The following is a 27,980-nucleotide window of genomic DNA, read 5'->3' on the forward strand; positions in this document are numbered from 1 at the left end:
TCCAATCCAGGCACAGTGACACACACCTGTAATCCCAGTAGCTCAGAAGGCTGAGACAAGGACGATTGTGAGACCCAAACTCAAAAGTTTAAAAGGGGCCAAGGATGTAGCTCAGAGGAAGAGTACCCATAGGTTTGATGCACATACACACAAACCCGCAAAAAAAAATCCCACCTTTTTTAATTAAAAAAAATTAATTATGCACATGTTATTTGTACATGCTTATGAGGTATAGTTTACACATATACTAATCACCCTGAACTAATCATTATCCAATATATCTACCACTTTAAATTTATTTCTTTATGGTGAATACGTTCCAAATCCTCTCCTATTTTGAGAGAGAGTGATCATCATTGTTAATCATATTCACCCTGCTGTGCCATAGAACACTAGACCTTAGCCTCCTATATAAATCTAACAGTGACCTGTTGGCTAACCTCTCCTCATCTTCCCCCTACTCTCCCCAGGTCTGGTATGCTGTTCTACTCTTAATTTCTGTGAAATCAACTTTTTTAGATTCCACATGAATGAGAGCATGCAGTGTTTGTCTTTTTGTGCCGGATTTACCTCATTTAACTTAATGTTCTCCAGGTCCATCTATGCTATTGAAAATAACAGGATTTCATGCTTTTTTGTGATTGAATAGTATCCCATTGTGCTGGTCAAAATGTGGAGAAAGAGGAACTCTTACATACTGTTGGGATTGTAAATTAGTACAGCCATTATGGAAAACATTATGGAGGTTCTTCAGAAAATTGTAAAACAAGTAATGTATGTATGATTCAGCAAACCCACCACTGGGTATATATACCTGAAGGAAATGAAATCACCATATTGAAGAGACACCTGTACTCCGAAGGTCATTCTTTTCAACAAGCAAGACAATGAATTCCTTTATTTCTATAGATTACTTACTTACTGATTGCAGGTGTTCCCCATCCACCCATCCACCCAAGTTTACAGACAGACTTCTTTATCTTTAGAAACATCATGGCTCTGTGGAGGTAAAAATGATTTTACTTTCAAACTTGACTGTGGATCCAGGCAATTTTGTGCCTTCAATGTATAAAAAAAAGTATATATATTATCATTCAAAATCTTTTGGATTTTTTTTCCCCAAGGCATGGGGCATAGGTAATGAGTATTTTGCTGAATGTCTTGACTCTCCTCCATCCTCAACCATCAGATTTTGTATATTAGGTACTGCTCATTTGTCACCTAACAAAATGTTCACAATTGTTTGCTTCTGCCTTTATAAGCTCCTTTAGGCAGGGATCATGTTTGTTTTTCTTCTATTCTCTCTCAGCCTTTTGCCTATAGGAAGAATTCAAGTATTTGTTGGTAAGTAATCGGAGAGCCCATCTATCCTGATCATCAAAAATAAAGAAAAATAATCCCTGCCAGTCCCTAGATAATGCTCACATGCATTTAGATCTGTGGATATGATTCTACTGATGCCCGGCTGGGAAGGAATTTGGGCCTCACATGCAGGTGCAGCAGAATGCTCAAGGGAACATTCTCATGTTGCACACTTACGTGCTGCTCATCTGGGAACTGAATGGAGCATGTAGGAGAGAAGGAAGTATCACTCAACCCTGTTAATGGCATCCCTTCCTTCCCTGGTCGTCCTACATTTGAGTGCTTGCTGTGCACCAGACAATTCTAGGGGCTGGCAGTCAGTCATGAACAGAAGTCTTCACCTGAATACCTTTAAGGCCCACTGGGAGAACTGACAAGTAAAATATATGGAATCTTAATAAGAAGTGCTGAAGAAAAAAATAAATTTTATTTGACGTTTCTCTGATAGCACACACTGATGTTCCTAGCTACTCAGGAGGCTGAGCCAAGAGGATTACAAGTTTGGGGCCAGTCTCCACAACTTAGCAAGACCTTGTCTCAAAAAAGGGGTGGGGATTTCACTCAAGAGTGCCTCTAGGTTCAATCCCTAGTACTGCCAAAGGGGAAAAAGGTGATACAAATGAAAAGAGTAAGACAATTTAAATTAATACAGTTAATTTGAAAACAAAACAATGAAAGGCATATAACATCAAAATAACTCCCACTTTACCCCTTCATTCCTCCCTAATATGTACCTTTCTAATTGTTCATACAAATATATATCCATAATTACTACATTAGGGGTTTTAGCTGTCTTATTCTACATATTACTCTACAGCTTACTTTTTTAAAAATTTAATGTTCATCATGAGCATTATACATACATATATGTATAAGTCTGCATATATGTCACTTCCATTTTTTAGCACATACACAATCTAGATAATCTATAGATAATTTTTAGTGGGCCATGTGCTATAAATAAATAGAATTATATATTCTCTGAATCTCACTTCTCCTTCAACAATCTATAATGGTAATCCTTCTAAGTCTTATAGTTCTTATTTTGTTCTTTTTAATAGTTGTATATTACTCTACCATGATTTATCAAACCTCTTCCAGATTAATGGGTATTTCCTTTGTTACTAGGTTTTTACTATTATAATAAGCATACCATGATTTATCAAACCTCTTCCAGATTAATGGGTATTTCCTTTGTTACTAGGTTTTTACTATTATAATAAGCATTTCTCTGTGTGTGTGTGTGTGTATATATATATATTGTGTATATATTGTGATGGTTTTACTTCTGAGGAGTACATTCCCTGGAGTAGAATGCGGATTCAAGGATATGTATATTTAAATTTTAATTCATGTTGACAGATTGTTTCCTAAAAATGCTGGAAAGATTTATATTTCTATCAATAAATGTGTAAAAAACACTTTTCCCTTTATACCTACTGGCATTGGATACCATAACACTTAAAAGAAGAAGAAAAAGAAAAACCCTAAGCCTGGTGAGTGTAGCGATTTCTCAGTGTTATTTTAATTTCCACTTTCTTGGCTACTATAAATCTAGATATCTTTCCATGTTACTTGATCATTTGGATTGTCTCATGAGTGAGTAGTGTTCTGTGACCACATAACAAATTACCACAAATTTGGGCCTTAAAACATAACCATTTATTATCTCAAAATGCTGTAGGTTAGAATTTCAAGTGGATTCCCTTGAGCTCTCTGCTCAGGTCCCAGCAGGGCTGAAACAAAGGTATTTGCCAGGGTGGACTCTTACCTGAAAGCTTTGGTGAAGAATTCACTTCCAAGCTCCTTAAGGTTGTAGGGTGGAAGTTATCTTTATGTTGGCTGTCAATCAGCTCCTGGGATTATGCTCTGGTCCTTAAGCGTAGTTCCTTCAATTAGTTAGCAAGGGTTTATCATATCTTTGCATACTTTGACTGTTTTCTCTTCTGCTTCTAGCCAGAGAAAACGCTTTGCTTTTAAAAAGGCTCTTGTGATTTGGTTAGGCACACCCAGATGTGTGAAGATTGACTCATTAGTATCCTTAGTTATGTCTTCAGAGTCCCCTTGCCTTGTAATGTGGCATCGTCATGGAAGGAACACCAGGGTTAAAGTTCATGGGAGCCATCTGAGACTTTTGCCTACCACAATATTCATAATTATACCTGTACATTTATTTCTCATTTTTATTCTTATTTTGTTCCCCTTGTGTTTTTTTTTTAATTTAACTGGTTTATAAGAGCTTTTTCATGTTATGTATGTTAAAGCCTTTTTTCTCTTGGTCGCAAATATTCTCCAACTCTTTATTAACCACCTTAACGGGTACCTTTTCTGTATAGCATTTACCCACTTGCAGTTCTCTCTTAAATGAATTGCATATTTGCATGTTTAAATTTACATTCTAAATTTTTATTAATTTTAATTTTTTTCATTTTGTTAACATTTTTCCCATGTTTCACTTTTTTTTAAATTTATAAGTACTCTTTTTTCATATGTAAACCTCTTTTATTATTTGCTATTTTTTCTCCAACTCTATATAATATTTCTGTTGACTGTATTTATGACACCTTCTGCCATTCAAAACTATATTAGTATATAAGCATATTAATACTGTTTTATATTGTATAAGTATTTACAATAACTTGTAAACTCTTCAAGTATTCTGTAATAAGTTCTCCGCTCATGAGTATCATGTGTAGTCAACTAGAATGGATCTGTAGTTTTTGGTTTGGGGAGAATCTTTTTGTTATTGATTTTCTACAATTAAGTCTTTACTGCATTTGATTTTTCATGTTTGTAAAATGTAAGCAATAGATCTAATTTTTATTTTTCCCAAGTAGGTTGCCAGTCCAGCACTCTTTCTTAAATGAAACTCTTCCCAATAAATGCTGACTTTTTCACATGTTTCATGTACAATGAGATTTATTTCTCAATATGCTTCACTTAAACTTTTTATATGGCAATTTCATATGGATTCAGTTACAGTGGCTTTATAATATGGTTTCATAACATGGTAGAGCAGAACTTTTTTCATCTCACTCTCTGCTGTGTTTTTTTTTTTTTTTTTTTGAATACTGGGGTTGAACCAAGGGACATTCTACTACTGAGCTTCCCCCGCCCCCAATCCTTTTTATTTTTTAGTTTGAGTCTTGCTGAGAGTCACTAAATTGCTGAGGCTGGCCTTGAATTTACAATCCTCTTGCCTCAGCCTCCCGAATTGCTGGGATTACAGGTCTGAGCCACCACACCCAGTCCCTGCTATTCTTTTTACTGCCTTTCTTGTCTGTTCTCAAGCATTTGAAATTTATGACATTTTAATCCCAATTTTACCCAATCAGGGGCTGAAAGTTAATTTGGGGAAGTTTGACATGATATTGTCATCCCATCTAAGAACATCTTATTTTGTTCAGATCTTATTAATAACATATCTTATCAATATCTCAAAATAAGATTTGAATTTTCTTCATTTAAGTTCTGTCTTATTAAATTTATGACTGTTGACCTTTTGGTCATTATTATGAGTGATTTTTTTCTCATTTCTAAGATCTTAGAACAAAGACAAAACGTATTGTTTTGTATACTTATATTCAACAAATTTATTATATATGTTTACTAAATCTTCTCATTAATTCTAGCAGGTTTTTTTTTTTTTTACTAGAGTCTCCTGGGAGTTTTAGAAATGTAATTCTGACATTGACAAAAATAATCTTATCTTGTCTTTTCTAATGTTTGACAAATTCTCTCCTTTTCTGAAATCTTAATTGTCTAGAAACTCCAACCAAATATTGAGTGATAATGGTGACAGACATTATTGTCTTTTACTGACCTTAGTTGAAATGCTTTGAGTAGTTTATTATTTAGGATATTTGTGTTGCTCCTTATTAAGTAATCTTTGTCTAATTCAAATCATTTTTTTCCCATTTTGCCAAGATATTTTATTAGGAATGGCCACTGAATTTCATCCAATGACTTATCAGCATCTTTAGAGCTGATCAAAATTGCTGACTTGCTAAATTATATGTATAAATTCTGCCATTATAATACCCTTGCCTCCTTGGAATAAAGCCTTTTTGTCATAATGTGTTGGACTTTTCTTTAAAATCTATGTTTCAGTTACTGATCTTTTTTATTTAGAACTTTAGATGCATATGCATAAGTGATATTAATCTAGTTTTCTTCAGTGAGCTGTTTTATTAGATATAAAAATTACACAGTTTGGCAAGGATGTGAGAGTAACCAGAGGGCTCTCACTGCAGATCAGGGTGTAGATTGATGCAAACATATTTGAAAACAATTTGGCAGATTTTACTAAATACAAAAATATTCATACCATGGAATCTAGTAATTCTACCCCTAGGTGTATACCCAATAAAATGCAAACATATGTTCACTAAAATTTATGTGCCAGAATGTTTGTAGCAACACTGTTTGTAATAGCCTCAATTCAAAAACTACCCAAAAGTCTGTTAACTGTAGAATGAATACATTTTTTAATATTAACATGAAATATACAGTAATGAAAATGAACGGTTACTACATGCAATATATGGACAAATCTCACAAATGTTATATCAGGCATAAAAAGCCAAATTTAAAGTAGTACTGTATACTTTTTATTTATATAAAGCTCAAAAGTGGGCAAAACTAATCTGTGCTGTTACAAATCAGAAAAGTGTCTATCCTTGGTGGCAGGGAAGGAGGCTATGTCTGAAAAAGGGAGTGTGGGGGGCCTTCTGGAGTGCTGGTCATGTTTGTCTCTGTTTACATCATATTGTTTAGTTTATGAAAGTTCATCTAACTTATTTGTGTACTTTATGTGTATCACACTTTTTAATACAGCTTTTGGAAAGTTATACTTATTTCATAAAACAAGTTGGGGAATCAGTAAATGGATGGAACTGGAGAATATCAAGCTAAGTGAAATAAGCCAATCCCAAAAAAACAAAGGCTGACTGTTCTCTCTGATATGTGTGGATGCTAACCCACAACAAGGGAGGGTGGAGAAGGGAAGAATAGAAGTCCATTGGATTAGAAAAAGGGGAATGGGAATAGGAAGGGCAGTAGAATTAATTAGACATAATTTTCCTATCCTTATATTTGAATACATCACCAGGGTAACTCCACATCATGTACAACCACAAGAATGGGATCCTAATTAGATAAGTTATATTCCCATGAAAGTATATTATGCCAAAATACACTCCACTGTCATGTATATCTAAAAAGAACAATTTTTTCTTTAAGTTGGGAAACTTTTCATCTTTTTCTACAGTTTAGAGTTCCTTGAAATTATCTGTTAGATTCGATGGAACTCTGCTGAAGAATTTTTTTGGTTCTGTAGCCTTTTTAAAGGTGGGATCTTTAATCACCTTCCCACTATCTTTGGTTCAGAATGTCCTCTTTTTGGATTAACTTTGATCATTTATATTTTGCAAAAAAAAGAATTTAGGTTTCTACTTTTTCTACAGGACTATGCTGCTTTTAGTTTTTTCTTCATGTGGAATTATAATTTTTATTCTTTTATTCAAGAGTTATCTATACGTGTTTTTTGTCACCAAGAGGTGCTTAACCCCTGAGCCACATCCCCAGCCTTTTTTATATTTTTATTTTGAGATGGGGGTCTCACTAAGTTGCTTTGGACCTCACCTTGTTGCTGAGGCTGGTTTTGAACTTTCAATATTCCTCCCTAGCCTCCTAAGCCGCTGGGATTATAGGGCGTGTGCCATCATACCTGGATATATGTGTGTTTCTTAATCTTCATGGAGTTAAGAACTTTTCAAAAACAATTTTATGATATGTTTCAGTTTTCTGTAAATCTTTATAAAATTTAAGGTTTCATTTGAGACCAAGTTTATTGTTGCTTTTCTAAAGGTTTTGTGGACCTGTTTATTGTATGTGCATTTTCAATTTGAGGGATATAAGTCTTTTTAAATATCAGTGAGACAGTTACTGATTTTGTTTTTCAGTTCTTCTATAGCGTTAGTCTTTTTTTTTTTTTTCTGAGAGCTGGCCAGTAATAAAAGAAATATGTGAAAATTTTTTTTATTAAACTTTCTTTACATTGCTAATAGCTCTTGCTTTGTATATTTCTTTGTTGTTGGGCATATGCACATTTATTAGACTTATAACTTCATTTATTGTACTTTTATCTTTATTTTCATCTTTATCTTATGCTTTTTGATTTGTATTTCCTTTTCTAGTAGATAACTCATGCTCTACTCTATTTTCAACTGTTCTTTGTCCCTTTGTTTTAAGGGTGTTTTCTATAAGCTCCTCATTTCGGGGTTTTATTTTTTGACCTGGTAGTTCCTTTTAGTAAATGTGTTCAGTGTGCACACTTACTTTGTTTCTTTATTATGTTCATTTTTTTTTTGGTTTATTACATTATTTTCTTTTTTATTTTTCATTCTTTTTTTTCTCATTTTAATGTGGATTTTGTACTGCACTTTTCCAAAAATTATCTTCCCTTTTCTAGCCTTAATAATCAAAGTGATATTTACCTACTATTATATGAAGAAAAAGAATCATAGTAGTCCTCCTCTTATCTCCCCCATCAACCCCCAAAATGCAATTTTTAGAATACTTTGACTCCCCTTCCCTCCCCCAAATATACTTTAAAATTTTTTTTTAAATGTTACTGATTAAACCCAAGAGCAATCTATCACTGAGCAACAACATGCCTAGCCTTTTTTTTTATTTTTGATTTTGAGACAGGGTCTCACTAAGTTGCTTAGGACTTTGCTAAGTTGCTGAGGCTGGCCTCAAATTTGTGATCGTCCTTCCTTAGACTCCCAAGCTGATGGGATTAATTGTGTGCTCTACTGTGCTCAACTTCCAAAATAAATACTTAAAGATATGTTTACTCTCCTTTCCCATCCTCTGTCTGCTTCTCAAGTTTTACTGATATAAATTTCCAAAGTTCTAGACAATTATCATTTCCAGAGTAAGTGTCTTCTTGATCAGTAATCAGTGCCCAGCATTTAGCTTGTGTATTTCCAGACAGGCCATCATTATCTTGATAAAGAACCATTTGTATCTGTAGTTCCTAAGAGGGCATTGTAGCATTTCAGGTGGGACAGTTCTTTGTAATGTAGGGTTGATTCGTGCATTTTGGTTTGCCTTTGTGTCTCTTGGGTTTATCACAGTTTGTTGCTCACCCTCTTTTTCCTCTGCTTGCTTTATCTTCTTATTCTGGTTCTCGGTGTTTTCCTTCGATGAGGTTATAAATTCTCTGAATCATTGGTTAGCCACAACTCTTTTTTTTCATCCCAGTTAGTGTTGTCTTGGTTGGGCATAGTTATTTGGGGTTATGTCCAGTGGCCTGAAAAACATTCACCATATTCTAGTTTCTAGTGTTGCAGGAAAGGTCTGATGGCTGGCTCGGATTCTCTTGCGTGTCTCTTGCTCATTTTGTCTGGAAGTGGGTAGATCTTTTAAAAATTCTCTGGTTAAGGAATAATTTTTGATCCATGATTTGAGATCTTTCTTCCACATTTTGGCCACTAATTCAAATCTCATGCATGACTTTCCCCCTTTCCTTTTGTTGTTCAAGTTTCAGGAAGTCCTTTTTGTTTTTGCTGTGAATGAATCTACTTACAGGGTCCTAATTTTTTCAACTTCTCTGTCATGTACACATTCTTTAAACCTTTTCTAATTATTCTATTGTTTTCCTCCTCATGTGTGTTATTGTCTTTATTAGGCCTCTTAGTTTAAAATTATCTGTGATGGCAGTTCCAAAAGTTGGGGTGGGGGAGCATGGCCATCTCTCAGGATTCTTTGGAAACACCTAGTTGTCTACACCACAAAGGCCAAGGAGGAGGGCTTTTCCTGTCCTTGTCTCTCCAAGGTTTTCTTGCCTCAGAGGATGGAAGACTTAGACTCTCTCTTTACCTTCTTCTCAACCCCTCGGCAGTTAGCAAGACTAGTCCTGCTCAAGCCAATTCACTGCTGCTTGCTATTTGAATCACACCTGTCGAAGGCACCTTGCATTAGCATGAAGGAAGTGTTCAGTGTTGTAATCAAGGGAAAGTTCTAACAGATGACACCCACTTTGGGACTCTATGTTCACAAACAGTAAACAGTGCAAGCCAAAGAAGTATTCATTTTTTACACCCAATTCCCCACAGCCAGGATTTAGGAAAAGCAGGAGTTTTCCCAGAATCCCATCTGAGGAATCCCAGGTCAATCACTGAGGAAAGTGCTCAGCTTCACCATTTCCCTTGCTTTTAGGCAGGAGGAACAAACACTGGCTCTTGCTTTGCCCTCTCCTCAAATTGCATTGCTTTATCCAAGCTCTTCTTTTCTTCATGTCATTGGGAAGAGTTTGCAAAATATTTTGGGTTTTGATATCATAGTCAGTGGACGGGTTTCTCATCAGTTTAAAATCTCTTTGTAGATACAAATGTAAACTGAATGACAATAATACAGACTGGGTCATGGAGTGTAGCCACATTGCCTATCCTATCCTTGGAGTGTTCGATCATTATTACTAAGACTACTTTTCTTCAGTGTTTAGATGAACAAGTGCATCCCTGCCAATGGAATTAGTCTGAAGTTTGAGAAAACCCAACCAATAATGGCCTATTCGATGGGGTTTCTTTTATCACAAGAAGCCCCAAGGAAGGCAGTTGTTGATAGTGGTTCCACTGTTCATTACTAAAGACCCAGGGTCTGTCTATATTTTCTGCCATCTTTAGAGTTTTTTGTCTCATTTGGTCTTGAGATGACTCTCATAATGCAATTTATCCAAATTCAAGACAAAAGAGCAAGGGCAGTACTAATTAGAACTTTTCTCTATTTAATTTTTCTTTTTGGTATCAGGGATTGAATTTATGCATGCTTAACCACTGAGCCACGTCCCTATCCCTTTTTATTTTTTATTTTGCTTAGGGCCTCCCTAAATTGCTGAGGCTGGTCTTGAACATGTAATCTTCCTGTCCCAGTCTCTCAAACCACTGGGATTATAGGCCAGTGCCACTGTACCCAGCAGAACTTTTCTCTTTTGACAGTGCTGTGTACTGGATTATATTCCCACCCCCACAGTTTTTACGTTGGAACTCTAATCCTTAATGTGACGATGTGTAGCATGGGCCTTTGGGAAGTAAATGAAAAAACTTATTTCTCTATTCACAAGACGCTTCTTCAGACACCAGGTGTTCCTTTTTTGCCCAAGCAATTCTCCAGTTCTCTGAGGACATTGATTGGGTGTCTTATGATTTATTTCAGTTCTGACACTGTCTACCTTGAGTCAGAAAGGCACTGCACTTACATCTGCCACTTGTAATCCCAGTGACTCTGGATGCTGAGGCAGGAAGATGGCAAGTTCAAGGCCAGCCTGAGCAACCTAGTGAGAGCCTGTCTCAAAATAAAAAAATCAAAAAAAGGCTGGGGATGTAGCTTAGTGGTAAAGAGCCCCTGGGTTCTCAATCCCCAGTTCTAAAGTAAGAATAATACAACTCAAGAATAATGAAGTGGAAGAGACACGTAGGCAAAATATGGTGAGGCGGTGTGGAACTTCTATGTCCTGTCTGTGGTTTGAAGTATTCACCTACTCAGAAGTTCTCTGAACCCCATCATTTAGTATATTTTTAATGGAAGATCTGTAAGCATGATGATTACATCACTGATGATTGTGCTCACTCTCTAGTCCCTCTTCCCTTCCAGAAATTATGGGCTGGGACTGAAAGTCCCCCCTCTGATCACGTGTTTCTGTCTCTAGCAATCAGACCCCAACCTCAAGGAGTCACCTCATTAGCATAAAGTTAGAAGTGGCTGGAGAGGGCTTATTATGATTAAAGATACTGCTTTCACCCCTAGCACTCAGGAACTATTTCAAGAATTTTTAAATGCTCTCTGCCAGGAACTGGGGAGATGATCAAATATGTATTTCTTACTGTATCACAGTATCACAGGAGGTAAGCTGACATAGATAGGTTATGAGTATGGGGTCCTCATGATTGTAGAATAAGAGATACCTGCGAGCTTGTGTGCTGTCTTCTGCAGAATGCCTCCACCCTCCCCATGTCATGAGAGAACACAATATTTGAAAATCAGCGTAATTCACTACATCAACAGAGTATAGTAGAAAAACTACATACTTCTATCATGTAGGAAAAGGAAGTGTAATTCAGATACATGGTGTGAATATTTTCATGGTTATCTGTAGTTCAGGTCATCTCAAAGTGAGAGCTGAAGTCCCACAGTCACCTGCTAGGTGCTCAGAATACCAAGACAAGGGCTGGGGATGTGGCTCAAGCGGTAGCGCGCTCGCCTGGCATGCGTGCGGCCCGGGTTCGATCCTCAGCACCACATACCAACAAAGATGTTGTGTCTGCCAGTAACTAAAAAATAAATATGAAAATTCTCTCTCTCTCTCTCTCTCTCTCTCTCTCTCTCTCTCTCTCTCTCTCTCTCTCTCTCTCCCTCTCTCTTTAAAAAAAAAAAAAAAAAAGAATACCAAGACAATACAAGTTATCATCAAATGGACTTCTTTTACCACCTCCCATGTATAGTACTTACCAAGTTCTCTGGCACTAGGTGTTGTCCCTGGCATCTGCTACAAGTTCTTTCCCTTCTGATGGATCAGACTGTCACTTACTTGCCTGATCTCAAGACACTTCTTTGCTGATTATATATGCCCCTCTGAAGTCTGTTCTGATAGGTTCTCTACACATGCTTGTGACAGTGGGTCAGAAAGAGTACTTGCAGTGCCTTCTCCAACCCAGGAGAAAAATGTAAGAGGTACTAGTGCTTTCCTAGATCCTGCTGGTGGTGGTCTGCTTTCAAAAACTAGGAAGATCTAATATGTTCTTTTTTAAAAAAATGGTTTTTTAGTTGTACATGGGCATAATACCTTTATTTATTTTTATATGGTTCTGAGGATCAAACCCAGTGCCTCACATGTGCAAGGCAAGTGCTCTACCACTGAGCCACAACCCCAGCCCCTAATATGTTCTTCAGTGAGGAAAGGGTGGGATTTATTGCTTTATCCAGGAAAGTTGTTATTATCTCATTATTTGAGAAGTTTCAATGAATTAATGAATTATAAAAATATGTTTTATGTTTCCATGCTTCAAAACTAAAAAACCTCTCTTCTAAAACAGATTTCTTTAATTCCATATTTCTGACTTCACATTTTAGGCATCTCTCATTTAACTCATTATTCAGAATTTATAAATTAACCTTCATAACTTCACATTATTTTGTTTCACAACATTTTAGCTTATTAGTTTTCTATGTTTTCATCTATGAGGAGCAAACCTTAATTATTTTTTTCAAAGTGTTGATGTATAATTTTTTTGTATTTACTAGAAGTGGGTCAAATTTGGCTGTAGGAAGCCACCATACATTCTTACATAATGAACTGCTACATAACTTTGTATGTAAACTAAATGACTTACTTTTGTAACAAATGGCTAAGTCTCAGCCAAGCATAGCAGCTAAGCTTCAGTCTATTACAACTGTTCAGCCCATGTTCAAATAAGGCAAATGCCGAGCAGTAACCAGTTCAACTCTGTCTGTACCTCATTTCTGTTTTCTGTCCATAAATGCCTGACCACATTGCACTTCTGGAGTTTCTCTGAATCCATTCTGGTTTTGAGGGCTGTGTAGTTCTCAAATCATTCTTTGTTCAATTAAACGCTGCTAAATTTAATTTGTCAGAGGTTTTCCTTTTAACATTACTTAAATAATTCTGAAGATAGACTTGATTTTTGACTCTGAATTTATCAAATGTGTGACCCTGGGACAAGTTACTTAACCTCCTTTCTGAGTCTCTATTTTGTCCTTTATAAACTCTGCTTGGAATTGTCATTGTGGGACTTGGTTGGGATAATAGATGTGAAGGCAGCCAAGGTAATGCAAGTACACAAAACCCCCTCTGGATGGACCAGTTTCTCAGCTGCATTTTCCCTCATCCTGACCTCCTGATTTTAGGGCAATTGTTAAAAGTGCCTAACCTTCAGCAAGAAACTTCACTGTAGAGAATTCTGGACCTGGTAACCAAAAGCAACATATTACAAAGACCTCTTGGTTCAAGCTATGAATGTTTCCAGGTGGTTTATTTAGAAGCCTCCTTAGAAAAGAAATCAAACTAAAGTAAGACTAATATTCTCCATCCCTAATATTTTCCAGAAAATAAAGAGGTCTGTTTGAAGAATTTATAGGCAATGACATATTCTGGAAGAAAAGCAAAGAAACCTCCCTTTTAATCCCAAGTGCACTTTTTCAGGATATTGCCTTCCTCTTTAGACTATAGAGATGGGTAAATACCAACTATGGGAAATGACACTGCCCAATCCCTCTCCCATGACAGACATGGACAATCAATTTTAACACATTAAAGCCCTGTCCTCAGGGTCTTTCTTCAACTGATTCTTCAGGTAGTCACTATTACTTGACCTACCCATGTAAAAACTATACACCATCCCAACCAAAATGTTTCCAGGACAACCAGCCCAGCATGGTGGAGGCAGCATCATTGCAAACAATCGTAGATCAGAAGAGAGAATTCTTCAAAATGCACTTTGTTTCTCAGTAAGAAAAAGTTCCCCACTCACTGGACAATCATTTGCAACTGGAGTGGGTGAATGATATGCAGGATCAGGGACATTCAGAAACTTATTGGAGCTGGGCACAGTGATGCACACCTGTAATCCCAGCTACTTGGGAGGCTGAGGAAGGAGAATCACAAGTTTGAACGCAGCCTGGGCAATTTAACAAGACCCCATTTCAAAAACTTAAACCTCCCAAGAGTTTGGTAAGGAAGGCTTCCTAGGGTGTCTGGGAAAAAAAAAACAAAAAACAGCTGCTGTCCTGTGGTCAAGCAGTCTCTATGACGGTGAAACTACCATGGCTAGGCAGGCTTGCCACTGTGCCGCAGGCTTGGCAGGCAAAGACACAGGACCAAGTGGATTCAGACAGTTTATGGCGAATGTAGCCCAAGCAAGATGAACACAGTGTCAACTCCCTGTGCCCCAGGACACCAAAACAGAAAGAGCCGTGTTTGTGGGTAGAGGGGTAGCCATTCTAGAGGGCAGAGAGCTCACTGTGCAGCCTGCAGCTGTCTCCTAGGGAACAGCATGGTGGAAAGAAAGGCCTAGGCCTCACTAAAGCCAAGGAGACTGAAAAGAAAAGTGCTTGGTGGATGCCTCCCACAAGATAGAAAGCTCCAAGTGGCTCCTCACAAACTGCCTCCTTTGCAGTGTCCCTGAGATGATCTCAGGGCACAAGACTTGTTCAGGCTGCAACTGGGCCTTGTCCACATGGACCATGTGGAGGTGTGTAGGATTGCCAGGGTTCCAGGGCAGAGCCATTGCCCAGTGGCTTCCACTTCACTGTGCTCTGTGGAAGGAATCGGGGATGGGAAAAGTCTTAACCATGGAGGCTGGATTGGAGGGTGCCTCACAACCCTGAACTGACTTGTACCCAAGGAAATTACTCTGAGATACAGTTAGAGTTTGGTCATGAAAAAAATTCTCAGAACAGCTTGTTTCTAATATACTTAGTTTTAAAAAATGACCAGAGCCCCTTGAATTTGAAATAATGTATTAATTAAATAGCTTTTCTTTAAAATTATAAGGGGATTCCATATCAGGGGTCATGCTTTTCCTTTTTACCCCAAGCCGCCCAGAGCATCGATAGTCCCTGCCACACATTTTGTGTGAAACCATTTTTAAGAGCCTGCCAGTGGATGGACCCATGTTCACCAAGCTGGTGAGAAAAGGGACACAGGGAAAAAGATAACCAACAACTTCTAAGTAACTTTCCAGCCTTCCAAGATCTAGGAGTCTAGGTTGCAGGGAGGGAAATAGAGGCATAGCAAAAATATAGGCCCAAAATGTGTGGAGCTGAACAGGTGGTTTTCTCTACTGTGTGAAAAATGGCAGCTGGTGGAAGGGCTGATGGTAAGGCGGTGGTGACTGGCAGGTGATCAGGGAGGAACAGGCAGAGAGGGCAAGGTGGCTGTTCTGTAATGAAGAGAGCATCAAACCCGCGGTCAGGAGACCCAGGTTCATAGCCCAGCTTTCCTTCCTACCTGCTGTGTAGGCAACTCCTCAACCTCCGTGTCTCACTGTCCTCCTCAGAAAACAGGAAATACTGAGGATGTGATGAGTTATGAAAATACACATGGTGGACTCCTAATGTTTTAGTCAGCTTTTTTCACTTCTGTGGTTAAAAGACCTAACAAGAACAATTTTAGGAGGAAAAGTTTATTTGGGGGCTCATGATTTCAGAAGTCTCAGTCCATAGATGACTGACACTATAGCTCTGGGCCCAAGTGAGGCAGACATCATGGTAGAAGGGCATGGAGGAGGAAAGCAGCTCAAGACCTTGCACCAGAAAGCAGAGAGTGAGAGAGCGTTCTGATCAACAAGGACAAAATATATACCCCAAAGGCACAGCCCCCCCAGGGATCCACCTCCTCCAGCCACATGCTACCTGACTTCAGTTACCACTCAGTTAATCCCTGTCAGGGGATCAATTCGCTGATTAGGTTAAGGCTCTCTTAACTCAATCACTTCACCTCTAAGTCTTCCTGCATTGTCTCACCCATGAGTTTTTGGGGGACACCTCACATCCAAATGATAATATCCAATTATGGTTGATTGTCATATAAGATAGTCTCTCCCAAAAGGATGGTTGTGAAACTCAATTTCTCATCAGCATGGATTCTGTGTGTTTTCAGTGACTAGGGTAAAGCTTCTAGAGTTCAGCTCATGGCACCCTGGGGAATCATAACCGATGTCAGCGGTTGGCATTCCTATTGTCACCAAAGTTTCCCTACACCTCTCCAGGCTGTGGGTACATGGGAACAGAAATTGCTCAGTGGTATTGGCTTGTCCTCACTAGCATATTGCAAGATCAGGTGTTTTGGGGTTCTCTGAGGGATGCCCCCAATCTGCTCATGAGCAAGGCTGAAGGCCCTGCCAGGACGATCTTCATTGCTGCCCAGGTGGGCGACTCCCCTTGAGGCTGCCATGGCTTGATGGCATTTGCTTCCAGAGATCTTTGTTGACTGATCAGGATTAGAACTTTCCAGGATGAAAAATGGATTTTCCATTTCAGGAGAATGCCCCCTTCTCTCAAGGTGGAAACAGGGATGTGGTATTCCAGGTCTTGTGTGTGGGTCACAGAACTGGAAATGTCCCCTGCAGTTTCCATGCTGCGGTTGTCCCCAAGTTCAATGAGGGTGTTTTTTAAATAAATTACACTGCCACTTTGCCCTTTAGAAAATTGTCTGCTCATTTATTTTGCTTGGTGCATATCGCAGTCATTACCACAGTGGTTTGCAACCTTTTCGACTTTCCCTGATCCCTCTTTGGCTTTAAAATGCAGCACAAACCCTCCTATTGAGGTTGGAAAGAACTCCTTTCACCACAGTTCCAAGGAGGACTTGTAAAGTGTTAAGGTAATTGAAAAAAATCAATACCATGATATCAGGATACAGCTTTACTGATGCCTTTGGGATGTCAGACCAACAACAATTACATTGATCTTGGGCCTTGTTTTGGCCTTTGAGAAGTTTCAATGGCTTCCAAGCTCTGTGGGTTTCTGTGCCCTGGCTGGTCATGTAAAGGCTCTTTGTGAGGAATCCAGATTCCATTTGCCATTAACCTGAATACACCCTGCTCACCTCAAGCAAGCACAAGGCTGGGGGAGTCTCAGAAAGGAGCTATTCAGCCGGAGTTGTATGTTTTAGCAGTCTCGGCTGCCAAGCCAACGACAGTATTTGCTTACTTGGGCAGCTCAGTGCCTACAGGCCCTGTTTGTGTAAGAGGGGTGGCAGGGAGAAAATTCAGCTCAATGTTTTTCAATTAAAAAGAATTTTTTTTTGTTTAAAGAAGAAAACTACCTTGAAACTGAGGTCTTTTCAACCTTATTTGTTTTCTGTGTGGATGGTGATTTAAATAGACCATTTCTCCTCAGTTAAGCCTTCTGATGGATGTAGAAGTGGATCTCAGGAGCATCATGTCTGCATCCCTGGCCATGGGAACAGCTTTGCGGTAGTCAGTGGTGTGTAAAAAGCAACATCTTGCAAGGCCAAGAGAAGTGACAGGGCATCTTGGAGAGACAGTTCTTGGCTTTCGTACATAAAGCTTTCAAGCAAAACAGAGATTGACTACCGAGTGAGGAGGCCAACAAGCAGCCCACATTGGTTTTCCAAACTTGGGCCCTGTGGACATGCATTCGTTGGGATTAAAGTTGACTTGATGCTTCAAGGAACTTCAAAAAACGTATTAACTGTAGGTGCTCAGGTAGGAGATATGGGCGCTCCTGCCCTATCAGCCACATAAACCTGGATTACCAGGTGGCCTTGATGATGGGGGCTGAGTTGTGGGGTTGGTCCCTGAGTTGAGGGAAGTTTCCTTCTGTTTTATCTCCAAAACTGTTCACAAACTTCCAAATAAAGATCATTCTGCAGAAGGGTGGAATATAAGGGTGATCTGGTCTCCTTTCCTGCTCTTGTCCCTTATTCCTACTGTCTCCCTGGCCTGGAGTTCATGAGTTAATCCAGTTTCCTTCCAAAAATGCCCCCTCTGCTTGAGCTCCTATGAATTGAGTTCTGCTACTTGCCACCGAGAGAACCTTAAGTAACAGCCTTCCACGGCCTGGCCCCTGCCTGAGTCTCCAGCTTTGCTTCCTGGTGCCCTGGCCTTGGCTTTCATGCTGTCAGTCTTGCAAGGTGCCATGCTACTTCACGCCTCCTAGCCTTTGCTTCCACCACCCCTCTACTGAGACGCCTTTTCCATTTTTCCTCGCCTGAATGAACTGGGATCTTTCAAGAAAACCCAGCTCAGGAAGCCTTCACAAGCTTGCCTGTCACCTGTCACATTGGTGAGCTGCTCTCCGCGTTCCCATCTCTCAAGCTAGTCTGTAAGCTCAGGCAGGGATCAGGCCTCATTCATCTTTGTATCGCAGTGCTTGGCACACAGTAGGCACTTACTAATTTTGGTTAAACAAAGCCCAGCAAAGGAACAGCCAACAAGGATTTCCATTTCTGCAGGAGAAAATGAGAGCAGGAGAGAAACAGAGTGGAAAGAGGGTTCTGACCTTAGAAAGACGGTGATTGTAACATACTCTACGAAACCTGAGGAGGACAGCGGAGGGAGTGCATTGTGAATGGGACCTAAGTTCCCTTCTCCTCCAGCCACCACAGCCTGCTTCTCTCTTCTTATTTTATCTTTGCCTCTCATACTACTGTTGCCATTGCACTGGGGGTTGTCCACTATCAGGTGACCTAAATTCAAAGTTTCCATTGTCTGGATTCCAAGTCCTTGATAATGTGTGTGGCTTGTATCCTTTAGTGAGAAGGGACCAAAGAAGTCTCTGGAGAATAAATAGGTCAAAATCCTGTAGCCAGAGAGCTTAATCTGTCTGAGCAAGTCAGAGAAGGGTCCACAGAGGCAGTACCATTTGCACTGAGACTTGGAGAATGAGTAGGAGTGTATCAAGATGACAGGAGAGCCTGCTGTGTACCGGAAACTACAGGGACTGTGGACTAGAGATTAAAATCACCCTTAAGTGAGACATGGTGTCTGTGCAGGAAATCAGGGCAAATCATGGGGAGAGTGGAGTTTACCCTGGACATTTCACAGTCTCTGTTCACTTTGTACATTTAACGTACCCTCAGGATGTATATTTTAAGTTGTCAAACTTTCTAGAGAACTCCCTGGGCAGCCCCTTTGGTTATTTTCCGTGCCACCCCTTTAAGAAGCAAAGTGGGTGAGAGTACAGACCCTGGAGAGAGATTGCCTATGCGAACTTTTCAGATCTTCCTTGTGCCAACTCTATGACCTCGAGCAAGTTCCTTGACCTCTCCAGGCCTCACATGTATGATCTATAAGATGTGAATAAGAAGAGTTTCTCAGCAAATCATAGGGGTGAGTTAGCACGTGTGAAGCCTTAGAACAGTGCCTAACCTGTGGCAAACACTTACTTCATAACTACAATTTTATTTCTTATGAGGTCGTTTGCAGTTGCCCTTCATGCATTTGGTGTATAAGCCCATGACGATGATATGGCTTTAATTCTTCCTTGTGGTTTCCTGCCGGGCTATGAATTCCTCAAAGGCATTGGTTGAATAAATACCTTTTTCCAAAGCAATTGATTTCGTGCTTTCAGTTTTTATATTTATATTCTGTAATCTAAGGGGAGCTCTTCTCTTAGTATTTTGACTAGAAAACAACATTGTTCTTTGGAAATTCTTCCTTGAGGCTGAAACATCCTTGGACATAGGAAAATTTCTGTAAACCCATGCAGGCCCCTGAGGCAGCTGCCGGGAAAGTTATCTTATGAAGGTGCTGTCCTGTTCAAAAGGATTAAAAAGCCCAAGAAAACAAGAAATATCTGGACCTTGTCATTTTGGCCAGAAATTTTTAGCAGAGCCTTATCGCAAAACTTTGAGACTTGCAGGCATGGTGGCACACACCTACCTGTAATCCCAGTGACTTGGGAGGCTGAGGCAGGAGGATCAACAAGTTCCAGGACAGCTTTGGCAACTAAGTGATTTAAACTTTGGAAACTAAGTGATTTAAAAATAAAAAGGGCAAGGGATGTGACTCAGTAGTAAAAGATCCCTGGGTTCAGTCTCCAATACCCCAAGCAAACATTGAGCCTTAGTAAAAAACAAACAAACAACAAAAAAAACTTTTTTTCCAAAGACCCTAATTCCTGAAAAAAATCAAGTCTAGTGGAGTTTTAGACATCACATATACCCAGACACTGGGTGAGCCCTTTTTAGGATTCTTTTGAATGTCTCCCCATTGTACATGTATCTCACATCTTGACAGGTATGTTCTTGGCAGAACATGGAAGTAAAAAGGAAAGTTGAACCAGATTTCTCCCAGCTTATTGTAATGCAAAAACATCAATAATAACATCTAGCTCTCAGCCCTCTGTGGTGTCACATGCCTATAATACCAGCAGCTCTGGAGGCTGAGGCAGGAGGATCTTGAGTTCAAAGCCAGCCTCAGCAAAAGTGAGGCACTGAGCAACTCAGTGAGACCCTGTCTGTAAATAAAATACAAAATAGGACTGGGGATGTGGCTCAGTGGTTGAATGCCCCTGGGTTTAATCTCTGGTACAAAAAAAAAATTTAAAAATTTAGCTATCATTGAAAAATCCAGGACAACTGCTAAACTAGATGGATCCCTTAGGACAACAGGCATGGAAACTTGTAGGAAATGACTGTAACACTGATCCCTCAGAGGTAGTGCAGTGGTTCTCAACCCTAGCAACCTTTAAGAGTCACTGGGGAGCTCTTAAAATATGCCAATACTTGGATTCCAGTTCTTCCCAGAGACTCGGATTTCACTGGTATTAAGATGGAACCTGAGAATCGGGATTCAGGTAGCACCACTTTCAAGCAAGATCTACTTGTTCCTCAAGGGACAGTGTTCCAAAAGCAGTGCGATGCAGGCATTCAGACAACAGGAACAGCAGGGTCCCTGCCACATTCTCCAGTGGGTATGTTGTTACTTTGGGCTGGAAGAGTGGAGGGTGGCCCCCACCACAGACCTCGCACCCCATGACACGTGACACAGTGAGAAAGAACGCATGTGATCCTTTTAAACATTTAATTAAGCAACTCCTACGCTGTCATGACAAAATGAAACTTGTTGAGGGTTACAGAGTTCTATGAGAAATAAAAATAAAAAATTCTCACAAAAGCTCCATTTAAGCCTGTCAATAAGTGCTGCACTCTCTTCTGAACATGGATTTTGAAAACAACTGTCAAAATGTAAATCCTCAGCACCCTAAAAATGACATATTATTTTGATTCAATCTGTAAGTCGATGATCATATTTCCAGTGCCAAGTTTTGACATATGAGAACTGCAATGGCAAAGAACAGAAATGCATCTTGTTTGCCCAAGCCCTCCCCAAGACTCGCCCACCCTGTGGGTGCCCCAGAAAGCACAGGGATGGTCCAAAGAGCCAGTCAGTTGGGCAGCATTTGCTATGCTTTGCTGCTCTGAATTCAGTTCCGCGGCTGTGCATTGAACTCTGTACAAATGTTCTGGATGATCCTGGGGACGGATTTGTACAGGTTGTCAAACTCATCCACAAAGAAGGAGTGGTCTCTGGCAGGGTGAGTGGCAATGACCTCCAGCTCGTCCTGTGCAGCCCATGCAACCCCTATTGCATAGGTGATCACTCCTGTGGGGACAAAGATCAGGTGAAACAAAAGCCCCTAAGAAAAAAGTGTTGCTAGTGAATCTTTGCTTTTCTGCTGCCCTGTCAGCACAACCCAACCCCAAATCAGAAATGTGCCAAGCAAAAGAAAAAAAACTCCCATGGAACTCTAGGTTCTAGAATTAAGCATAGGTATGGCCATTCATTCATTCATTCATTCAAGAAATACTTTTGAACATCCACTTCAGAGAGGAGGTAACAATCTTTAGTGGGGAAAGTGGGGAGACTGCCTGCTATGATAGTTCTTGATTCGGTTGGGGGCAGCTGGATATCAGGTACTTGACCTTACTCTACAAAATCCTATTCCTATACCACCTTCAGGTTAACCAGGGTGGATGCACAGGATGGCCAGGAAACAGAGGGCAGAAGCTGGGGTGGTCTTCCTGCCCAGGCACCTGCCCTGCAGCCCCCTTTCTGCCAGTGGCCCGTCTCATCTTCTAGGTGCCCCGTCCTGCTTATTAGGAGCTATCAATGCTTCACATCGCTCTGGTCTAATATGCTTTCAGTTGTCCATCATGTTGCATATAAGCTGCCAGTCCCTTTTCTCTCCTCTCCAGCTTCTTTTCTCTGAATATTGTCTCGATTAGGGGAAGCCAGCCTTGGGTTTTAAAATGCTGGCCAAGTGGCCATGGGAACTGAGCTTAGACTGAGCAAGCCCATGCTTCTGCTCAAAGAAAGAAAGAAAGAATATCCCCCGATAAAGACTACAGAGCAGTATGCAACTTTTCGATCCTTGAGACCACTCTTGCACAGAACCTTCTACTGTCAATTCTGACAGATGGTCGTTAACTCTGGACTTGGATGATCCTAGGAACACAATGCTCATTGCATTTTTAGATGAATCATAGTGTTTGGCTGAACAGGAACCCGCCTCCATGTAATTTGTATCTATTGGTCCCAGTTCTTTAAAGCTTCCCAGAATATGATCCCCTGAGAGCTCCCATTCCAACAGTCTTCTCATTCCCTCACTTCCTGGGTGAGGCCCAAAGAAGGTACCTAGAGAAATAAGTGAGGGTGGGACTGAACGTGAGCTTGGACAGATGTGCTAGAAAAAGCCCTGGGCTGATGAGCCAAGAGCTGGCCCATCTGCCACTCACTCTGGGATTTGGAACAGGTAGCTTATGACCCTTGAACCGACTCTGCTGACGTGAGACCAAGGGAATTTGTGACCACTGGCACAAAGAACATCACCATCTCACCATTGTGAAGGTGCTCCAGACTCTGCAAAAGGCAAGTCCCTGAGAAGACTTTGCCTGAATGCATTGTCTAGATACTTTGGTTTCTGGAAGCCAGCACCACCCGTTCACTAAGAATTGTCTTAGGAAGGATTTAAAGCAGCTCTCAAGAATACAAAAAAATCCTGAAAAAATAACCCATATTAAAAGTATGCACAGAAAAGGGAAAAGTAATTGACCACTGCATTGAGTGTTGTACCCTAGCACTTAGAGGTCTCCAGTTCCACTGACTACTCGATTCAGTTTTATCATTATTATTGTTACTATTTTTCTTTTTTTTTTAAGTTGTAGATGGCTACAATACTTTATATTTATTTATTTTTATGTGGTGCTAAGGATCAAACCCAATGCCTCACACTTGTTAGGCAAGCACTCTACTACTGAGCTACAACCCCAGCCCATTTATTATTACTATTATTATTATTATCATTTTGGGTTTCTTCAGGCTGTTATATTTTCATGCTATTTTATGGCACTTTTGAGAACAGTTTTATATACATATTTAAAATTAATTCATAAATGTGACTTATTTTCTAAACACTAAAGTACTTTGTTCATTTTGTGTGTTTTTTTAAAATAATTATTTCTTAATTTTAGGCGGACACAATATCTTTACTTCATTTTTTTTTTTTTTATGTAGTGCTGAGGATCGAACCCAGTGCCTCACGCGAGCACACTACCACTTGAGCCACATCCCCAGCTCTCATTATTTGTGTTTTGAGCCTTCTCTCGACAACTTAGAAATTTTTATATGGAAATATCTCTTTTAAATATTCGGAATCAAAATTTCTTTGGGTTTTTTTCCCCCCAAACCCTCAATATCTAATTTACAAACATAGTACGACTTCCTTAAAGAACACTATTAGGCTTTAAAAGGTACTAAAGACAAATTGGTGTCTTCAACACAGCTAGGGATTTGTTTTTCTTTCATAGAAAGTGACAAATAGAATTCCCTTTTAGTGTCTCAAGCCCTGGAGGGAAAAGTCTCAGGATGTAGGAGGTCAAGGAAAGGGTCCCTGTTTTCAAAGACACTGGGGGAGCCTCTGGCTGCCCTTCCTCCTTCCCTCTTTGCTACTCAGACACCTGCAGTATTTGCTCCTCTAATGGCCTTGAACATTTTTGAGAGTCACAGACAAAACCAATGCACAGAAAAGCAGAGCCTTCCTTGCCCTCCAAGGATAGCCTCTCCCAGCCCTAAGAAGCCTCAGCAGTTGGCTGAACCAGGTTCCCCCTACCCTTCTGATGGGCGGCCATGGCTGGTATCCGCACGTCGTCGTAGGACCTGCCGTCGGTGATGAGGATCATCAGCTTCCTCTTGTTGGGCTTGGACTTCTTGAAGAGCTGCTCCAGGGCATAGTGGATGGCAGCGCCGGTGCTGGTGCCACCACTCCAGTATCCCACCCTCTTGATGGCGTTGAGGATGTCGGGCTTGGTGCTGTACTTGTCAAACCCAAACTCCAGCCGCTGCTCATAGGTGTACTGCACGGCCCCGATGCGTGTATCTGTGTCTGAAATCTCAAACTCCTTGCTGATGTTGGCCACAAACTGCAGGACCGTGCGGAAGTTGCCTGTCCCCACGCTGCTGGAGCCGTCAATGACAAAGCCAATGTCGGCTGAGTTTAAGCAGGTCTTGCTGCAGGCCAGGCGGTCGGTGTCACAGACCCGCTTTACCAGGGGCTGCATGGTCTTGGAGAGGCCCAACCAGCTCTGCACGTTGAACGAGTAGAAGCCATTGGTTCTGCACACAGCCTGGAGGACAGAGGGGAGGGACACTCACCAGGTCAGGGGTCAAGTCCCCCAACCTGACACCCTTACCTTGGGCCTCCAGTTGGGTGAAGAAGCAAACAGACTCCTGTTTGCTGTGCTCGTCCTTGTTGATGGCTCTCTCCCTTTCTGTTCCCCTGTCTGGGCACTTGCTGAGGCAAAGACCTCTCCAGTAATCTCTGAACTCACTCCTGTCTCTGTGGCTGCCAGTGCCTCAGTGGGAAGACCTTGTGCTAGGTGAATGCACAGGGAGATGTAAGTCACTGATTTCTGCTTCAGATTTCTGCCTCTTGAGCTCAATTCATTTGTACTGGCAGCCAGCCATGACTGGCATTGGTGGGCACCAACGCATGAGAGAATTAAAGACAGCTTTTGTTCTCTTGGGGAAAACAGAGCACACGTAAGAAGTGACTGAGGAATGTTTCCAGAGCAACCTGCACCCACTGGGAAGGGGCCCCAGAGTTGTTGAGTAGCCACATGGATCAGGGTCGCTCTAGGTGCTCTTGGAGAGATTCTCTCATTCAGTCCTCACCTCACCCTACACGGGGAATGATGACACCCCATTGTTAGAGAACAAACTGAGGTTCCACTACAAGGGACATCCCTGAGTTCCCCAAACTAGACTGCCCAAGCTCTGCCCTCCAGACAACCTTGCCTCTAGGCAAACGAATATTTATTTACTTGTGCCCAAGCTTGTTCCAGAAAAAATTCAAGTCAGCTACAAATAAACATTGAGCAAACTCGTTGGTGTGTTCCTGGAAGTGACTGGGCTAGTGTTCCTAAGGTGGGGCATTTCTTCCTGTCCCTTCCTTTGTGGGTCACAGAGCATGTCTGATTTCATGACTATGGATGAATCTGTACAATTAAAAAATTATTTTGAAACAAGTAATGACTTAATCCTTCCCAGGAAATACATCTTTTTCTTGATTTGTAAAAACCTAAATCAGGTTGCAAAACTTTCCATGGACGAGGCGGCACAAGAGGCTGAGTGCTGGTAGGAAGCTGATCCTATGGAGGAAGAGGATCCCCATCAGACAGCCTGTGGGAGATTCCAGCAGCAGAGAGTGGTGGTGCTGGCCAGGGACAGGTGGCCATTGGCTGGAGCACAGGGCCTGTGTGGTGTCACAGCAGCAAGGCCAGGAAGTGGGGTTGGGACCATGCTTTAGAAGGCTTCAAGAACAATGAGGGACAGTGAAGGATTTGGAGCAAAAGCCCCATAGTTGGAAGAACTCTTTATAAGCATGAGTTGGCCTTCACTGTGAAATCTCTACAAGGGAGACCCAGGAGAAAGACAGGCAAGATGTTAAATACTGACTTGAAGTGGGGAGATGTCACTGGCAAGAGAAAGAACAGAGAGATGAGGGATGCAATTTGGGAGCTGATGAGGAATTCTGGGATGGACGGGGCTGTTCATGCAAAGTCCTGAGAAGGAGACAGTTTGGGTGGGAAAAATGATGATGAACTTGGCTTGCTGCATGTAGGACTTCAGGTTCTGACAGGGCTTCTGAAAAGAGAAAGGTCACCAGGTGTGATGGCACATGCCTATAATCACAATGACTTGGGAGGCTGAGGCAGGAGCAACAGCAAGAGACTGTCTAAAAATAAAAAGGGCTGGGATGTAGCTCAGTAGTAGAGCACCCCAGGGCTCAATCCTTAGTATGGGGGTGCCGGCAGAGTCTTTCATCTGGACAGAGAAGATTCAAGAGATGAGGACTGAAGCTGTGGCCCTGGGGAGACTGGAGGGAGAGAATCTTGTGAGAGAAGATGGAGGAACAGGGTCTAAGTCCTGAAAAGGTCCATGTTCAGGGTACCTAATGGAAAAAAAAGAAAAGAGCAAGTTAAATAACAGCTGCACAGGGCCAGGAAGTCAAGGAAGAGAATTTCATGGAGCAAGAAGAAGTCAGCAGCCTGCTATGCTGCAGGAGGTCTGGCCCTATTAGCTCCAAAAACATATAATAATAAAGTTGGAGGAGCATCAAGGACAAGATTTTGCCAGGCGTGGTGGCACAGGCCTGAGATCCCAGCAACTCTGGAGACTGAGGCAGGGATCCCAAGTTCAAGGTCAGCTTCTGCAACTTAGCAAGATCCTGTCTCAAATAAAAATAAGTAAATAAATAAATGAAAAGATCTTTTTATTTTCGTACCCCAGTACGAAAAAATAAAATAAAAAAAAATCAAAGACAAGCTGTCCAAGCTGGCTGGCTCTGTTCCTCCCTCCCTCCTTCCTTTCTTCTCTCCTTCTCTGTCCTTCAGTTGAATCTTTGCCTTTGAAGGAAGGTTTATGTAGACAGCCACGGGAAAACACCGAAGGTGGTGTAGTAGACTGGGAACGGGAGGCCTACTATCCCACGTGTCCTGCCTCATCTCTGGCCAGACATTTCCGCAGAACCCAGAAGTAGCATTGGAAACATGACCTGCCTGAGATGCCGCAACACCTCCCTTCTCTTGTTTATCAGATGGATTAATTTGTAGCATGTTTGTGTGAAAGTACATGTGTGTGTGTGTGTGTGTGTGTGTGTGTGTGTATACAAGCTCATGTGTTTGTATGAAGCTGTCTGGTCGAGGTCCCTGATGCTGTGGGAGGAGCAAGGAGGAGCCTCCACATGAGACCTCTGGGACACTGCTCCTGCCTTCTGTTCCCAAGCTGCTGGCCTTGGGGTGGGTGTGGGACTTTTCTTTGAGAGGGTAATTTGAGGTTTCCTCATTGGAGACACTACTACCTAGATGTGAGCTTCACACACATTTGAAAGCCCAAGAAAACAGTCTTCCTGGAATTTCAGCTTGTCAGAGTACAGGGGAGCTTGACTGTGGGTGAGTCTCTGGCAAATTACAAACCTTGTTGGCAAAGTTGGGCTCCATCACATACTGCTTCTCATTTTCCGCGGCAGCTTCCACAGTGATGAAGAAAATGTTGATTCCGGATTCTCTTGCAAGCCTTGAAGCCTCCTCCACTTTGTCTGTGGGCCAACCATCCACCATCACTACAGCCACATTGGGAGCACCACCTCTGTTTCCATTGGCTTTGGAAAAGAAGGTCTTGGTCACAAAGGAGATGGCCCGGCCTGGAAGAAAAAGAGACTCATGCTTGAAGGGATCATGCCAGTGATAAATTCAGGAACAGATCACAACAGCACAAAGAGGTCCAGAAAAGTACACTCATTCCCTCCCAGTTTGACTGTTCTATTTTTTGAACCACTTTACTTTCAGGTGTACAATTCAGCGGCATTTGTGGGTGTACAGTTTAGTGGCACTGGGGCACATTCACAATGCCATGCAGTCGTCACATCGTTCCCTTAGTTTCATTTTAAGCCTTTAATTTCTAATTGCTTCCTGCTTTGAAAAAAGTTATAGGGACCAGCAAGTAGCAGGGAAAGACTTTCATAAAAATAAAGGGCCTCTTATCTGCCTGGGTACTAGACTCACTCTA

At 41.1% G+C, this 27,980-nt stretch overlaps 1 protein-coding gene across 7 annotated transcripts in view; it reads right to left on the reverse strand.

The window, feature by feature from the left end:
• Positions 1–20,922: 20,922 nt before the first annotated feature.
• The window catches only part of VIT (vitrin), a 114,258-nt gene continuing 107,200 nt past the window's right edge, over positions 20,923–27,980 (reverse strand). For all 7 annotated transcript variants that reach the window (XM_081264814.1, XM_081264812.1, XM_081264811.1 and 4 more), the window contains 3 exons: positions 27,389–27,615; positions 24,025–24,538; positions 20,923–21,518 (listed from right to left, as the gene is read on the reverse strand). In XM_081264814.1, coding sequence (XP_081120940.1) covers positions 21,340–21,518; positions 24,025–24,538; positions 27,389–27,615 — 920 coding nt within the window. In that variant the 3' untranslated portion in view covers positions 20,923–21,339. The remainder of the gene's footprint in view (positions 21,519–24,024; positions 24,539–27,388; positions 27,616–27,980) is intronic.

The sequence above is a fragment of the Spermophilus citellus genome, assembly GCF_964194105.1.
Source record: "Spermophilus citellus genome assembly, chromosome: 13".
Classification (NCBI taxonomy): Eukaryota; Metazoa; Chordata; class Mammalia; order Rodentia; family Sciuridae; genus Spermophilus; species Spermophilus citellus.